Source organism: Chelon labrosus (assembly GCF_963514085.1).
Source record: "Chelon labrosus genome assembly, chromosome: 17".
Taxonomy (NCBI): Eukaryota; Metazoa; Chordata; class Actinopteri; order Mugiliformes; family Mugilidae; genus Chelon; species Chelon labrosus.
Window position 1 is genome coordinate 11,339,625 of NC_140350.1, and position 18,381 is coordinate 11,358,005.

Here is an 18,381-nt window from a genome sequence, read left to right on the forward strand (position 1 = left end):
TGTTACACCGTGGACATGTGGACATACAAACATTGCAAAACAGAGAAGGAGAACATTTGAGAACAGAATAGTTGAACTCATGAGCCTAACGATCACCAGTCTTTCTTCAGTGCTCCTGACGAAGATAGGCACCCAAATTCACTGGCGCCCACTGTCAAGGCAACAGCGCTAACAACTCTGCCGCTACTAGAGATTAGATCGACAAAAACATATTATGGTTCTGTCAGTCATAAACTAATGTTATCCACATGTCAAGCAGGAACAGAGAATTTGTTTTCAGACATCTCAGTCACTGGAAAGCCTCGCCAGCTGTTAGCCCTTGCCAGTTTATAGTTGCGTGTCATTTCTACAATATAGGTATGGCGTACCTTGGGCGTAGGCTATGGATCTATGCTGAACATGATGCGCACCTCCCTAGAAATGTAATCACATGTCAAGGCAACGCGTTTGAAGTACACAAAGAAGCTAACTAGCCTTTTAACGCCGTAATTACAGAACAACACAACACACCAGCTCACAGTATAAATGCGGTCATTGGCGTAGCCCCCTAAGGCATAGGCTCAGACCTGCTGGGTATCATAGATTTCTAAAAGGAGGAATCCATCCTTATCAGGTGCTGCAACAACTTCAACTGACTACTGTCAATGTGTCTACCCTCTCCTAGATTGCCAAACTTCTCACCCAGTCTTTGACAGAAAGCCTGACCACCTTCAGAAAATGCTCATTTCAGCCACTTGTATTTGCCGTCATAGCTCTTTCAGCAACTACCCGAGGTCAATGACCATAGGTGAGGGTAAAGACGTGCGCTGACAGGTAAATCAAGAGCTTTGCCTTAGATCTTAGCTCCCTCTTCACTGCAAAAGCGGTACCCACCCTACACTCAATCTGACTGTACCTGAGATAATGAAACTCTTAATGCCCAGATAGACTCTTCCTCTCCGGAAGGGAGAATACCTTCCTTTTTTGTTCGCTTGGCTGCAAGCGAGTGCTGGAGGCCCTCAAACAGCTAAGCTATGACCTCGCGAGCTATGACCCCGCGAGCCTCATCACAAACAGAAGATATTAGGTGCAGTCTTGGACAAGTCACCCACATGGAGCAGCTCTCATTGCTGTTGTTTGAAGGAGCCTAAGAAGTTCTTAGAATAAAACTGCACCACATGTCATGCCTGTCAATGAAGCCAATCGGGACAAAGTTGTGTTGTCACAGAGGTGGTTCCCATCTTTCAGAGGTAATGGAATTGCTGTCCCTGCTTGGCAACAATGCCTCCCACCTTTATATCTACAAGACAGGGTGCAGTGTCAGGGTAACTCTTCCAAAAATCACTAACACTATATCGTAGGGGACATCTAAATTGTTATATAGCATATTAATTGTAATAACTTGATACAGTCAAGGAGACTGGTAGTCCCAATCTCAAATTGTTTTTCTTTCTCAGCTACAACCAAATATCCTTTAAAACATGTAAACTCCCAGCTGTAAAATACATGTCTATGACTGTTTGTTTTTTTTGTTTGTTCTTGCCTGTACTAACGCAGAACATAAACATGTTGCTAGTGCTTTTACCATCAGGTTATCTCTTCTCATCACGTACCATAATGTGTCTACGTGGCACTCTCTTATGAGATGATCTTAGTCTATTTTATCATAATTATTTTTGAAATGTGTGTGAAAATGCTGATGTCGTGCTAAGGCCAAATATGATGAACCTGCAGGTTGCGTCCTCTGTCCTCAAACAGAATTGCCAGTCAGAGCGTGGGTTCCATAGACTATACTGTATACGACGTGAATTGCACGTTGCCTCAGACAGCATGTACTTTTCTAAAGAGGGCCACGGCTTGCTTTTCCTCTTCGTGTCGTTTTCTAAGGAGTTCCAGTGTGGCCAGCTGGGACACATCCAAGCCCTCCAAGTAAGGCACGTGTCCAACGGAGCCTTCAGACTGGTGTTTTTGTCTCTGCTTTGGTTGCGACTGTACAGGGGGTTTGGCTATGGTCTTGGCATATTCCAAGGCCTAGAAAGAAATAGAAATACTCATGTTAAGTACTCACTAATTACTCAATGCAAGCTAGGGTGAAAAATGGTACAGATCCTCCAGAAATGAAGGTAAAACAGCTGTCCATCACCCTGACCTTTTAAAAATGTTAATATAAAAATAATATTATATCTCATATCATGAATGTGTATCAAATGATCAGTTGGGACCTCTGGCTCCAAATCATGGTTTCTAGCAAGAAGCAAGACAAAGTTAATTGGTAATGATTTAAGTTACGTATTAATTGATCACATTTAACAGTAACAGTTATACAGTAACTGCTTACTATATTGCTTTTGGATTTGCTTAGAGCATAGCACATCTTGATATATAATTTTTTTTAATCAACTTAATAAACTGATGATGTAAAATATGCAAAATAATCTGCACTTTCTCACAAGTTATCTTCATTGACAATAATAATTATTAAACACAATTGTATTCAGTTATTTCTCTATTTCATTATTCAGTAGTTTACAATATTTGATTATCATGAATCATCATGTAGTGCTAACCAGTTGCGTAACACCAGTTACCTGAGAACCACAATTCCCTGCTTATTAAATCCAAAATAACTCACTAACAACATGCCCAAGTTAAGAGTCGGTTCCTAGCTTGGAACCATTTTGTGACATTCTCCCAAATTTAATTCTTCCCGTCTTTGTCATTTTGATTTGTCACAGTTTCTCTCTCTTCCACAACCACACACGCCTGTTCTCAAAGTGGCATGTGCTAGACGTCACATTTATACACACTGAAAGAAGCACACACTCCAGAAGAAACCGGGACACACACCTTCATCCTGGGAAATTTCTTGTCATTGCTTTCCGTGTCCTTGGTCAGAGGAAAGGGAATCCTACTTATCTTTTTGTTCTGCTCGCGGATCACACTTGAATACAGCTTCTGTCGTTTCATTTTCTCAGCATGATGATGGTGAAAAAAGAGAGAGGGAGGGAGAGGGAAAGAGAGAGCGAGAGAGAGAGAGAGAAACAGAAGCAGATTATAAAAAGGGTTTTAATTAACTGAGCCATTTCTCTAAGGCCCTTCTCTTTGTGTATCCACTTGGCAGAGCCTCTCCATGCAGCCCAACAAAACCAAACACAGCAAGCCATTCAGTGAGCCTATCAACATTTACACATATCATTCACTAATAGGCTTGGCCCTGGAGACGCACAGGGCTCAATCTAGTGTAAATTGGCCAAACGTGCCCACTTTTACAACTGGGGATTTAAAAAGAGATACAGTATATCATTTAACTTCTTATGCACACTTTGATTTGGCTTGTGAAAGTAATATTATCTGAGCAACAGCATGGAGGCCTTCTTATTATGGATTCAGCAAACTGGAGGACGGTCCCATGTGAACACCAAAAAGACAACCAATCATGCTTGGCCCAGCCAATTTTAATCACATATTCTGTATAAATCACAACTTAATTTTGATGAATACAAATTTGTTACAAATTAATAATCATCTGAATTTGCAAGGAAGCCTTTGTATCATATTATCTCTGTATCCTGTTAAGGTCATAGAGGCTTTCAGCTACAATGTGCTTAGAGATGGATTTCTGCTTTATGCTGCTGAAAACATGCATGCATGCTACAATTCAGGCCAGCTAACATGCCAGACGTTTATCTCTCTGCTTGTAATCATCTCTTGAGGACTCCTCTTTGTTCTCAACCAGTTTTGAGTTTATTAACAGGCTTTTCAAGAATATAAATCCCAGACCGTAAGCTTTGACTACATCTTTCTGCACTTGATGGTGATACAAGGGGCGAGGTGAGACATCTTTCCCCGGCCTCTGCACAAATTCACACAGCAGACCTGGCTGTGTTTGAAACTGCGTGTGGGGTGTCCCTCCGGTTTCGTTTTGTCAGTTTCACCCTTCTCAGTGTTCATTCTTAGGAATTTTGATTATTATGTGATATTGTATGATATTGGACTATTGGTGATCCATGGTAATTAGAAAGTGTTAAGAGATAATTTTGTTAATAAGAACATAATTTGAGGAAACGCCCAACCAACCGTCAGAATATGTTGATGCTTTATCCAACAAGAACTTAATCTATCTCTGGTGTAGGTCAAAGGGTCAGGGGCAATATATGCTCATACGTCACCGACTGACACTGCAGAGCAACTTAAGTACTTACTGTCTTTTCAGTGGCCGTATAGTCAGGACCTAGGCCTTGCAGTTTGATATCTGACTTGAGCTGCTTGTAGTCTTTCAAACTGTATGCCTGAAAAAGAGAAGAAGAGAGCATGAAGTTTTGAAAGCTGACAATAGCTGGACTCTATTTGTGCTATTTGTGTAAGTGATACATGGACACTTGTCGAACTCAACTTGATTTGTTGTGATGGATATCATGAAGACAACCGGGCATGCACAAAAAAAAAAAAAAAAAAAAGAAATCCCAAATGCAATTTCGATTCCTTTTGAATCTCACATTTGGTTCAATTGACGTATTGAGAAAAAAATAACTAATGGTACCCCAAATGACAGACAAATGCCTGGCAGACAAAAGAGCCTCAGCGTGAGTGACACTGTCTTCACCGTATAGTGTGGAACATTTGCAGAAAAATATGAAGCATACTGCTTAAATCGAGCATACTGCGGTTGACTTCACTGTAGTATAAGAGTATGGCAGAAAATACCCATCAACATGAAGACTTTCAATCCATTGACTATAATATCTGGCATGTGTGTTCACTTTGGGCTATTTATCAATACTAAGTACTCACTGATAGTGATTGTATTCTACATTAAAGACACACTGTACATTTAACTAGGGGTGGGATAGTAATCAGAAAAATAAAAGTCTCAGATATGCTTGGGACAAATTGTGATCAAACGGGGCACAGTGACCTTATGTGTATATTTGCAAGGCTCTTGACACAAGTTTGTTTTTATTTCATTGTCCTCCACACACAAATTACAAAACCAGAGATTATTTCTACAATATTCTATGTTTAGTTGTTTCTTTTATGAGTACCACGATTTCAGTAATCTTATGTGAAAAATGTTTTAGCAGCTACCAGGGTGAGCTGCCATGTTTGTTGGCATAATAATCGCTATACTATGACAGTGAATATGCGTCATTGGGCCATTTTGACTAAACAGGTTACGCTAACCATACAGTTTACTCAAATAACCCAGAAACTTGTTAATATCTGACGTGAATTTGTGCACACCAGTGTTATTCCAGGGAAGCTCAAGACTGAATCGGCACATCTGACTTAATGTGGCGCTGCGCTCATAACGCATGCTGGACTTAAAACAGCGAATACTGGTTAGAAATTTTGTAGGACTTTTGTCAGCGCTGCATATTGTTGCAATGTCACATGACATTAAAACATGGGAACAAGGTGGCATTTCTCTCGTAGTTCTTAAAAATGTATTGTTTCTTTCTGTTTTATTAAGTGTTACTCCTGCAGGTATTCCTTGTGTGACCTTTACCCAATACACCTTAACCCATTGCCCTGATGTTTTACTAAAATATTACTTAGATAGGAAGTGTTTTTAGACATATTAGGTTGAATAATATAAGGTGAGAAAACACTATGTTTTCTCAGATATCAGCATTTTCGGATATCTGTAAAAATAAAGATCATTTTATTTGAGTACTTTAATGTGGCTAGCACTTATTTAAAGAATTTAAATCACCTTAATTTTTTCATTGTATTCTTCATGCATACACAGAGATTTCAAATGCATCAATTTCATCATGAAAAAAAAAAAGCAAATGCTGTGAAATCAGCCACTGTTGTGTGCTCAGTCACTCTAAAGGAAGTAGAAAGTATTCCACTTTTAAACCCTTGCTGTCACTAGAAGTTCACATTGACCATCAGGTCAGTTAAAGTAACTTTCTTGGCAGTGGCAAGATCCTTTGTCTTGGAGGCAGTCTTTGTCTCATTCAGAGACCAACTGTCTGACAGGGGAGGGTCATCAACTAATGCAGCTCTCCTTGCAGGCTATAATATCTGGCATGTGTGTTCACTTTGGGCTATTTATCAATACTAAGTACTCACTGATAGTGATTGTAAGTTTAAGTGTCAAGTAATACAGACAAAGAGATAATACACTCGTTCCTTTGCAGGTGCTGGAGGAGATGGGGTGTGTGAGAGAGAAACTATGTGTACACGGATGGCGGCACCTCTGCTCCAAGCTGCCCCAGACAAAAGGGAGCTAATCTCTCCAGATTGAACTGGCTGCTTTTTGGAAGGAGGATTTCAGTTTGCCTCGGTGATCGACACAACAGGGAACCTTTCTTTCCAAGCTCTTCCCTCTCTTTCTCTCTCCGACCCCTACGTCACGCTCATCTGCTTCTATGCCCGGGCACTGCAGCCAGACTGCTTTACAAATTGAGCCTGTAATCTCGTCAGACATGATGGCTAACATAGTGAGAGGTCAAGGGGCGGGGAGTGGCAAGCGCCACAGGAGGTATATGTGGAGGCTCCACTATAATTATAACCCTAAACACTTAATCACACTTTTTGTCCTTCTTCCAGACTCAACTGCTGGTCAGAAACTGATATGTAAGCTATATGGTACAATTACTGGCTCTGTCTTTTGCATTAATTAAAAATAAACCATTTTAAAGTGAATCTGACGTCAGTTTACGCGAGTGTTGAGATTAGAACTATTCTTGTAACAATTACTGGTAATTCAATTTAACTTAAATCACTGATTTAGGAACAATTCATTCCTAACGCAGCAGTATACAATACTCATTCGGGTGGAAAGTCTGTGCAGCTGCAGAGGAAAAATGACTATTGCTGAGTCACTCTCTACTCAGGACCCACCTGCACAGCAACATCCAAATCATTAAATGCAAATGGGCATCCTTAGTGGCCCTGCGCTTCACAGACACTCTCCCTTTTAATCACCTTATCCTCTAACACATCTTCAAATGGCTTTTCAGAGCTTGCTGCTCTGTGGTTTACATAGTCATCATCTTATAGCAATTAAGCGTATCTTAGTCGAGCTAGACAATTAACCTGATGTTTTGTGCCCTCAGTCACCAGAACACTCTTGCCGGATTAAGCGGTCTCAACATGGAGACAGCTGAGGGGATTATTTGGGACTTCAAAGGGGCATTTATTTGTGTAACCCCTCATGTACACGGGGATTAAAGGGGAATGCCTCTCAATTGAAGAATTCATGTCATTTTTGTAAGGTGAAACTGCATAATGTGTTCTTATTTTTCTCAGTTCAGTCTGATTCAGTGTCTGTTAAGTGTGTTTTGTGCCCACTAAGCCCTATTTAAACACAAATAAAATGCATGAGGGTAAGTGAATAAATTACTCCGAAGTATACTTTTTGTTGTTTTTGTCAACTTTTTTATAATATTACAGGGTTATTAACCCAAACTGTCACTGAACATTTATGGCACAACAGTAGGGACCGGACTGCAGCCTAAATGTTTGTTAGCATTTAGCACTAACCTTGTAAGTCACTCTTTCCCTCATCTGCTTCTTCTTTTCCATTTGAACCAGGTAGCCGTCAGAGTTGCTTTTGTGGATGGGGTAGGCCGTGTTCACTTCCTCGCCATGGCTCAACTCAGACCTTCTTTCTGTTGTCGGCTTTCCTATGGGGGGCAGAACTGTGTGGGATCCCAAGCCCTGTGACAAAGGGGTGGGCGTCCTATGGAAGTTCTCTGCAAATTGCTTTGTGTGAACCTCATGGGGACTCCACCTCGGGTCTTTCACTTCAGAGGATAATGGCCACTTTAATGTAGCTGTCCTGAAACACAAAATTATAGGAGCGTAAATAATATAATAATAGATTTCTAGACTGTATTTTATATACTGCATATGCCTAGATGTGTCCATGTCCATCTGACACATAGCACTATTTTCTGCCTATTATTTTATAGATTGCTTTAGTGTATACTAGTTATTTAAACTCAGCTGCTTTATTTTTCTTAAAGACTGCAAAACATTTGGTACCACAGTGATTCAAATGTCTCCACAAGCCTTAAAATCAATATCTAGCACAATGGTTCACCTTTGCCATTGTTCAAGTTCCCGCGGCATGTTGGTTGGTCTTCCTGGATTTGTTTGTTGATACCCTGGATAAAGGGCAATTTCAGATGCAGAGTTCCAATGAGTATAACCATGAAGGGATGCTAAGTTGATAACGGCATCCTGGCCTGTCTGCTGAAGTAGTGGAAGGAGAACGGATGGAGTATTGAGGTGGACGTTGAGGTGGATTGTAGGAGACAACTGCTGCGATGGAGTCGTTTTCCGAGGCTTTAGCTGAGTCCTAGGGGCTGGGTTTTCTACTGGGGAGATGACAGAGTCTTCATGCTCAGCCTTGACCCTCAGGACAGGAGGCTGCGGCTTTCGAGAGTGTTTGGGGATTTCTTTCTTCTCTTTGCTGATCTGAGGGACCTGGAGTTGAAACAGGATTAAGAGTTTGAGAATAACTTTTTTCATGTCCCAGCAAAAAGGATTACTAATTTGGTCAGGGCTACTTTAAAATATTTACACACTGTTCAGCGGTCTTAATTCATAAACCCAAACATGCAAAATGGGAAACATGCTGTATTATTAGCACTCAAATCTTATAGACAACAACTTATAAAACCCATACATAAACTAGGCAGGTAACACCAGATAGAGTCAATTTCATACTCTATTGTAATACAACCTAAAAATATGGGTCTATTTTTTTTTTCTTTGGTCAAAGATATAAAATGTTGCTATAGGTTTATATATTTTAACTCTTCTGCATATCTGTGAGATATGCTAACTTGTAAAGTATAGCTTGGCCTGTTTTTTGGGGTTGTGTGGAGGACAAAGCATCAGCTCTAAATCAACCCATTTACACCGCAAAAACAACAAAAGAAGAAACATGAGCTCTGAGTTCAGAGGCACAATTTTTTTTTCCAGGGGCAAGAAGGGCTGCCGTGCGTCCTTGCATGATCTGACCAAATTATTTAGTGGGAGGTCTGTGAGCATGCGTCTCATGCATCTAATGCTGCTGATTTAGCAAACACCAGTTTTGCCCATTCCAAAGGGAAATATTTATACTGCTCTTTTTGGCAGTGTTAAGAAGGCTGCTCAAGCGCTCAAAATAATAATATTTCTCCAGTCCTTTTCTTTTTTTTTTTTTACTCCAATTGTTCTTTTTCTTTTCTTTTTAAATCATGTTTGCAACAATGCAACAATGCCATCAGAGCTAGTGTCCACATTATCTACAAAAGAAATTATAATACAGAGTTGTAACACTACTAAGCCTTCATATACACAACAAAAAAAATTCAAACTAGAATATAAATATTACATTTTAACACCATTGTCTGAGCTGGTGTCAGTGAAAAGAGTAGCCTTTTACCTTCACTTGTTGTGTTTTCTGGATAAACCTTATCTTGGGCACTGAACTATCTTCTTGACATTCAGCGCTGGCTATTTCCCTAAGAGTTCTTTGCACCTGTAGGTAGAATATAAAGAGAATGCAACATGCTGATACCGGCGAATTCAGAAATAAATGTCCTTTAGATTTTTATTGTGTGTACGATTGAACTGAAGCCTTCACCACAGCCCATTAAAACCTAGACCTACTCAGTGTTATCAATACTCCATCCGTTACTATCAATGCCTGCCGTCTTTGACCACGTCATATTACATCAATTTACTGTTTGAGTTGTTGCTAATGTACCCATTTGTAGCAAAGAAATATCTTCTGTTAACGCTGTAATGAAAATCATTTAGTCAACTTCAGGACTCCCCTCAGTGACAGAGGACTATCTGAGTGGATCAATGGTATTGACAGGGTGAAGACTTTTAACTGAATGCCACTAATTCTGTGAGCTTGAATAGGTGAAGGTCACAAGGAGTGAAGTGGATCCAGTTGTAACATATACATCAATAGTGTGTTTGTGATTGCATCTAATAGCCTGAAAAGGCAATTTTATGCTGAGAGAACAAGAAAAAACATTAGACAAAGCGCCCAGACCTTTTGTCGTTTCAGTATGTAAGCTATATGTCCCTTACCTAGCACAACATTTGTCTGGCAGATGCAAGTCACTTTGCAAATTGGATTTTTTTTTTTAAGAATTTGCTAAAAGCGTCTTCGCTACCAGTGCTTGGTAATTAACTGGAACGTACATGAAGTCCCCAGTAATTTTAGTTGTTTGGGCGCGATTACAGATGATAAACGAGCACAGAGCAGATCAGGAGCAGGTATCGGTGACTAGTCGGGCATTGCAAAGGCGCACGCACACACACACACACAAACACACACACACTTTGCACCTCTCACCTTTACCCATTCCCCTTGCCATTGCCTTTTGTCAGCCATTATAAAAATCCCAATCAGTTGGAACAAATGATCAAGTATGTATTGCATTTTGAGCACAGTAAGCTGTGTAATATCTTTTCTACCAAATTGGGAGGCCCGTAATTGCTTCTCTGCGAGACGATGTCACAACAAAGTCTGGCAATTGCAGCTAGCTGTATTACCTCCTGTACCCGGGAAACATCTGCTTTTCGCAATGAAGACTTCAAAGGGGCTGTGGATCTTGAATTGCATTTAGCTGCTATTGTGGCCAGCCCAGGTAATCTTGATTAGGTGTTTAGACTGAGGCAGGGTATACAGTGGCAGAGAGCTCCCCAGAGCTTTGGTCTAAAGCTATTAAAAGATTGTACATTATGTTCCCCTGGCTTTGAAGTGAGGGCCTACAAGAGGAGAAGGGACTTTGAGGGCTGAGTGCAATAGCAGAAGATTGATCTGCTACTTCTATCTTTATCAAAGGAGGCCCAACCCAGATGAAGCCAATCATTGCTACCGCCACTTTGCCACTTGGCCGGGCTAAACATTTGTTGCATTAGGAAATTGTGTACATTTAATAACACGTCTAATTATCACAAGTTGCCTTCAGATGACCGCTCTCCTCAAAAGACCAAATGGGGTATGTTAAAAGGGCCTAGTAACAACTAGCTTGTCTGGATTCATTGATTTGTGAAACTGATGCGATTTGTTCAGAGTGCTGCTATCTTTTGCAGGGTGATACTGGCAAGGACTGGGAGGAAGCAGATAAAAGATATGTGGTTTTTCTAATTATAATTATTTTTTTTAAGATGCCCGTCTACCTTCCATGTCATATTTTCAATCATCTAATAGTGAAGGTAAAATATACTATTCTCAAATGTTACTTGTATAATGTGAAATATATAATTTACTATGTGTGTGTGTGAACGTAAAAAGCTCTGTTCTTAAAACATCCTTTTTTTTTAATCTGCTTTGCTGATACATTACATTGTTGCCATAACACACCCAATTCAAGATTAATCCCATGAAACAGGAAATAGACTGCATGCAAATTGCTGCCCCTTCTTTTATGCTCTATGTGCCCCATTAAGCAAGACACATCTTTGGGGAGATAGGGCAATGGAAAACTAATAAGCGAATTCAGAGGGAAGATGACAAAACACAAGGGTTCAGGAGAGGGAAAGGCTCTGGCTCTGTTTACCATTGCACAAAGCTAACGGCTCTTGACTATGTAAATGGTGATGATATGAGACATTGTAGAGGGCTGGGGCTCAGATGGGGGAACAAGGTTGGGGGTATTATAGCCTGCAAACAGTCTTGTGGCTCGACAAATGGGGAATGTGGGCCATCCTGACCAATTATGCCACTGTGCCAGGTGCAGGGACGTCTAAGAGCCTATTGGTAACCATGCGTCTCTGATGTTCTTGTTGTACACATCAACTCATAATAAGCACTGCATAGCCAGACATAGCCTGTTTTTATATGGTAGAGGAGAAAGAAGATAAAAACAGCTCGGCTCCTTTGACAAATTAATTTTGGACTAGGTCAAAAGAAACATCATAGGATATTCCCTTAGTTGTTGTCTGAAATGACAATAAAGGGCATATACTGTAGATACCAATACTATTACTAAATGAGCGTAAGCTTAGTTGACACAGACAAAAAAGAAAACAACCTAGGCTTCTATTCTGCCCATGAGAAAAGCTGCATTCAAGCAACTGCCCCTTAATAGTGTCTCCGAGATTAGAATAACCTTTCAGGAAAAAAATATACTGACCCTCTCAGAAAATACATCCTATCCCTATAACATGTAAAGAAAGAAACAGCATGTTGTGCACTAACAAGCCCCCTGAACTAACCCATGGCAAAAACTCCTTAATACTGTTAGTGAATGTAGCCAGGGCTAACTGGATTAACTCACTCTAAAACATCACTATCATCTCTGTTACTAATCCTGCAGAGAAATAGTTTGCAAAACAGCACAGGTACACATCAACACACACTTGCCAAAAAACTTGTTCGGACCGACAGAATCTCCTTGGTTCATTTCCGAAACAAACACAGATAGAGGCAATTTATAAAAGCCATTAAACTCAAAAGATAGACTTAATATGTCTATCGCCAAGCAATGGGCTGCAAGGCCACAGCACAATACCAAATGTATCACAAAAACTCAAGCATAACATGTTAGTTTAAATTGAGCTTCAAATTGGGATTTAAATCAAATTTTTGATTCCTTTTTTTTTCAGAGTCTAGCCCCAGTCAAACTTAATCACAGCCATGGATGTGTAACAATAGCTTTGTGGTCCAAGAATCATTATCAATGCTAGTGCAGCTCCTGGTGTCTGTTTTTATAATTGCAACTTCTATTACAGCACTGTCTGTGAGTTTACTGACACATTGCCAAGAAAAAAAAAATAAAAATCCGTGATTTTAAACACAATCAGGTGATAGTGGTTGGCATTAGTTTTCAATACACACCTTTTTCTCCTTATGAGTCATCCCCTGCTTAAATCCATACGCCTTCAGATAGGACCCACCTTTGGATTTGTCACGGCCCAGGGTTATTTTGTTGCGTTCCACTATGTCCTCTGTCCGGATTCCGAGTTTTCCATTTGATGAAACCTTAGGAGCCGTCAATGAGGACGTGTTCCTTCGCGGTGTTTGAATGGGCGCTCCATGCTGGGTCTGAAATTCTCGGATATGCATAGCCTGTATATCAGCTGCCAGGTCAAGAGGCCTGCCAACATTGTCACACTTAGTCTCACTCTCCTCACCAAAGCCTCTCTTCCAACTGGTATGACTTTCATTTTTAGAGGAAATGGTGAATGGCCCTGAAAGGTCAGTGTCTGATGAACTAAGCTGCAATGCACGGTCGGCACAGCAGGAGGACGTTACTGAGGATGTTACCACAGGAGCTGAACTTGTGGCGATGAAGTAGGCTGCTTTCCCTGCCTGTCCCTCCCTGTCACCACATGGATGAATAGATGACTCTGTGAGGTCTTGGTAATGCTCATCGACAGAAATCTTTGGGCTCTCATTGAAGCGACCGGCTCCCTTCAGGTTGTTTCTCCAGTTGGGGTCATAGCGGAGGTCAGAATAGGCATCACCAGTGAGCAGCTGGCTGCAGGATTAAAGAAAGACAAGACCAAGAATACATAAAGATTATATGATCAGTTCCACTTGCTAGTCACATTAGAAGGTTACAGATCTTTTGTGAGGCTGAATTATTAATCTCCATCTACATGTAATTATTGGTAATTGATTTAATTGTTTGTAGGCAGCATCATTAATGACATTTTCATAAGCAAATGAAGGTCCACCGACATCTGAAAGCCACATAGGCCTGTACTGAGAGGTCAAAGGAATAAGAGGCATTACACCATTATTAGAATGATGATGTCCTCAAACAAAGACAGCTAGGCCTTATCACAGACTTCCGAAATTGAAACAGATGAGGGGGATTATGAGCCTGTATTTACAGATAATTTTCGTATTTTCACCTCCAGGCTCACTAATGAGAGTGTATTGAGAGCTACTAGCAGGGGAATGGTTCACAAATGGCAATTTTCAGCTTATGAAATGGCTTGAAAATTGCAGACTAAAATGCTCTTTCTGATGGTGATGAAAAGATCTCATTAAAATAAATGGCAGAGAGCCTCTTTGTTGTGCTTACTGGGAGGACGAGGGGAGCCTAATTCTCCTGCCGTGATGTTGTGCGTTAGGGGGGGTTGCCTAGGTGTAGGGCCCTTCACTTCGATGAGGCCAAAAGGGTAAGGGATGTCTCTCTAATGACTCAGACTCAAACAAGTTGGAGAATGCATTATAGACAACATGCAGCTGGGTGTGTTGCCTCCAACACTGGCAAAACACCACAGCCTATTATTTCTTGCCCAAGAAAAAAAACAGCTAAATACAAAAGCAAGTGAAATATTATGACAAACATTGAATGGGAAAACAAAAAACTGGTATACTACAAAACTCAAAAGTCTCTTTGCAATATTTCAAGTGAAATAGGTGTAAAATCTAGAGAAGAGGGATGAATGGAGTTGCCTAAATAGGAATCTTTTGCTTGAATGAGGAATGCGCATTGGATTTGTAAACTATGCAGCGGCATTGTGTGAAAAGGCTTACCCGTTTTGAGGAGGCAGTAGAGAGGACTATGATGAGAAAGGGACTGTGTCCACTGCCTGGCCTCTATGAAATGGAGCCTTTTGTGAGAATATGTCATGGTCATTTTCCTCTGAAACAATGTACTTTGGAAGCTAACCCACACTTGCTGGGCATCAATCGGCACAGGTTAATGATGGGAAAATTGGGAACGACCCTTTTCTATGTTGGAGTGAAATTACTATCTGTCAGTGTCTGAAGGAAAGAGAAGAAACAACAACAGAAGTCCACAAGAGAGCAAAAACAGATGTGGCGCGGCCCTCCACATAGATGCTACCAATGATCCCTCAAAAGAGAGATCTCCTTTACAGGAACAATGATCCTTGTTAATGGACCACGAGTGACCACTTATTGTGATCCACCCAAACAAAACAAAAATCTAATTTCCCTCAAATGAAAAGCTGTTACTCTGAAAGCACCTGAATTAGGCCATTCACACTACATGTACTATCAATGCCTGCATCTCATTAAATTACTGACACCGTGTTATTGTTAAGTGATGAATGAAGGCTATTTATCCTTCATCATCCCTGTGCTGTTTGAAAGTAAAAGGTTTGATTGCTGCTGCCATTCTCCTTGTTGTATTCCATCTAAGCAATACTATTATCTGCTTAATTTTAATTAATTTGCCACAGACAGTGAAAGTGTCCAGTCCAGCTCAATAGGCGAAATGAACAAGGTCAGGCACAAATCACCTCATGGTGAACAGTTTATATAGTGACACGTTTGTAGATTTATTGCGATACACAGGACTTTGCAGAAAATAATGTGTCGCTTTTTTCAACAGGAACTTTATACCCCACTTCTATCTATAACCAGTGTATTAAAAATTAAGTTTAATCATACAATTTTCACAATTATATTAAGCTTCCAGGTTCTATTTATTAACAGTCATTCCCAAGCAATTGTATACAAACGTCTATTACTGCCATCTACTGGCCGAACTGTCAAAATGAGTCTCAGCTGCTTAATGAAGATGTATGGTGATAATATGGTGATATTGTGGTTTTAGGGCTGTCAAGAAGTGTCACTAAAGGCCAAACAACTTTGTGCCAGTAGTTTGACATCTCTTATTCCTCCATGTCATATAACTTGCTGTTGCTGTTACTGTTACCAAAACTATTCAACACAATGGTGAACCATAATTTTGGATAGGGTAACATGCTTTTCAGCCACAAACACGCACGAACATACATATATACATTACACATTCAACTGATTTTATATTTTATAAAAACTAGAGTACTTTGCTATTTTAGGAAAATACTGGGCCAACTTTTAATATGTACTGTATGTCTTAAGTAGGAGCCAGTAGGTTTGGGTTTGAAACACAAGGACAGGGTGGAGAAGTCAGTATTATATCAGTCAGAGGTGACTGTTATATTCCTTTGCGCAGGAGCACTTTCAGTAAGTCGGCCTGGTCAGTAAGGAGTGCAAGTGTGTGGAACTCGGTACCCGAGGAGGTTAAACAGCTCACAACATACAAGGCCTTTACAAAAAAATTGAAAATGTGGCTTATCAACACCTACAGCTGCCAACACTAAAAGATAAGCCTGTTGTGATGCTGTGATGTTTTTATGCTATGATAAAATGTCATGTTGTATTTTTTCTTAGTTGTACAGTAAGTGTTTGTATATGTATTTTGTATTATATTGTATGCTTCTTATTGCCTTTTTTACATCATGGCCAGGGGACTACAGATGAAAACTAGCCTTCTGGCTAATTCTGGCTTTTTTAACCATGTGTAATCATGTGTTCTGTGAAATTGCACTGTCCCTTTCTTAAATAAACAAATATTAAGGGTCACACATGTTTTTTTTATATGTTTCTCATTTTTGATGCAAAATCACAGTTGTGTATATAAGACAAATATTGCACAACTATTTGTACTGTTTTTATAAAAACTAAATATGATATATCATATATATTTTTAGCACTACGTGCATCATCAGTACCCATGCTAGCAAAATAATGCCCACCCCTAGATGTGCACTTCATTTCTTGTACCTACCATTAGCCTTTACTTTATCTATCAATAACTGTATTATTTTCTTACTCATTTGTTGTATAGATAGCTTTTGTACCTAACATTATCCTCTGTAGTTGTAAACATCAATAACAATGTAAAGTTTTTATACACTGTGCACAGTTGTTTAAATCAATAGCAGTTTACATTAACTGTATAGTTAAAAGTTCCACTTGTAGATTTGCATATGTTCTGTTGAGAATATCATTTTGTATTCTGTGTCATATGTTGTAGTGTAGCAGAGTAATGCAACAGTAGTTGCAATTACTGTATAAAAGTTATTATGCATGTCTTGTCAAAATGCATGTAGCACAGTAGGACTAGGAGAAACAGTATTTCACACCTCTGTATGTTTTTATTAACATATTGTGGAAGTGACAAAACTGAGAAAGTGCAACTTACCTTGTTCTTTGCTTTTCTTCTGTCGGTGCTTCCAGATATTCATCATGTAACTGGTTGGGATTTGTCTTGGTTTGGGGGTGGACTGATACCTCTAGACTATCATACATCTCAAGATCATCTTCACTTGAGTCTTCTTTGCCTCCACATCCCTGCTGCGAATTATCAGCATTCTCCTTTTGAGACATGACCTTGATTTGATCGTACTGGCCAATACGCGTTTGAAGATGCTGATATGCTCTCTCCTGGGCCAAACTCTCAGTGTCTGACTCCACAGACTCTCCCGGTCCGGCCAGAACTGCTTGCCTCGGAGGATGCCTCCCTTCCTCAGTGTTCAGCACATGAGACATTTTTCTATGTTTCTGTCCTTTCTTCATATCTATCTTTAAATGTGGTCAAAAGGGTTGTGCCATGGTGCTAATATACAAACTCTGCAACCAACAAACAAAACGATTATATTATGATATTAGACAAAATGAACAGCAGGCATAACATTACGACCACTGACAGGATAAGTAAATAACATTGACCATCTTGTGACAATGCAATATTCTGTTGGGAAACTTTTGGACCTGCATCCATGTGGATGTTACTTAGACATGTACCACCCACCCAGACCAGACCAGGCACCCCCACCCCATAGCAATGACACTTCTTGATGGCAGCGGCCTCAAAAAAACATGAAAAACATCACAAAGTGTTGACCTGGCCTCCAAATTCATCCCAAACTGAGCAAATATCTGTGGGATGCACTGGAAGAAACCTGATCCAGAGGCCAATACCCTCAACCCATAGGACCCAATTGCCCCCACTAACAACATTCTGTTGCCAGACACCACAGGACACAGAAGGCCCATGTCTATTCTCTGATGAGTCAGAACTACTTCGGAAACACAAGGAAGACATACACAATATTAGGAAAGTGGTCATAATGTTATGCCTGATCGCTGTATATTTTGTACAAGGCAATGATAATACATTCCTGTCTGGGTAATCCACAGCTAGTTATAGGCTTTGCATGTAATTTGAGGCCTTATAAGTCATGACCCTTTGCTCATAGTTCCTAGGAAGTCACAAACCCCCAAAGCTCACAATGTACGTTTAAATAAATAATTGAATGCCTAAACTAAGAGAGACTCTCCTTGATAAACAAATCGTTTCTAAGAAATACACGTTGCAGCAGCTTTCTTCCGTCCCATACACCTGTGACTTAACGGTGCAGTTGTGTACTAGTCCTCCAATAACGCTGAAAGAAAGATAGAAGACCCACTATACACCGTTTATGAATTAGCAACTGTGGATAACATTCCGTTAACAGCTAGCCTAGCTGCTAGCTATCGATTGTATGTTTACAGCCGTCAGCGTACACGTTCAAATACATTTAATTTCCAAACATCTATGGCTTTCCCCCGCCCGAACAGTGACGACTTTCACTATCATTAGACCGTGTCGTCTAATTTAAACGTACAAATAAGATTACGAG

The 18,381-nt window shown here is 40.1% G+C and overlaps 1 protein-coding gene across 1 annotated transcript; it reads right to left on the bottom strand.

Moving 5' to 3' along the window:
• Positions 1–1,800: 1,800 nt before the first annotated feature.
• jhy (junctional cadherin complex regulator) lies at positions 1,801–17,433 on the bottom strand (the record flags this gene model as incomplete). Its single annotated transcript, XM_084564283.1, has 7 exons — positions 16,902–17,433; positions 13,214–13,427; positions 8,099–8,421; positions 7,474–7,771; positions 4,182–4,268; positions 2,827–2,949; positions 1,801–2,010 (listed from the first exon to the last, which is right to left on the bottom strand). The coding sequence occupies exons 1-7, from the start codon at positions 17,273–17,275 to the stop codon at positions 1,801–1,803; spliced, it is 1,629 nt and encodes a 542-aa protein (XP_084420409.1). The 5' UTR covers positions 17,276–17,433.
• Positions 17,434–18,381: the final 948 nt, after the last annotated feature.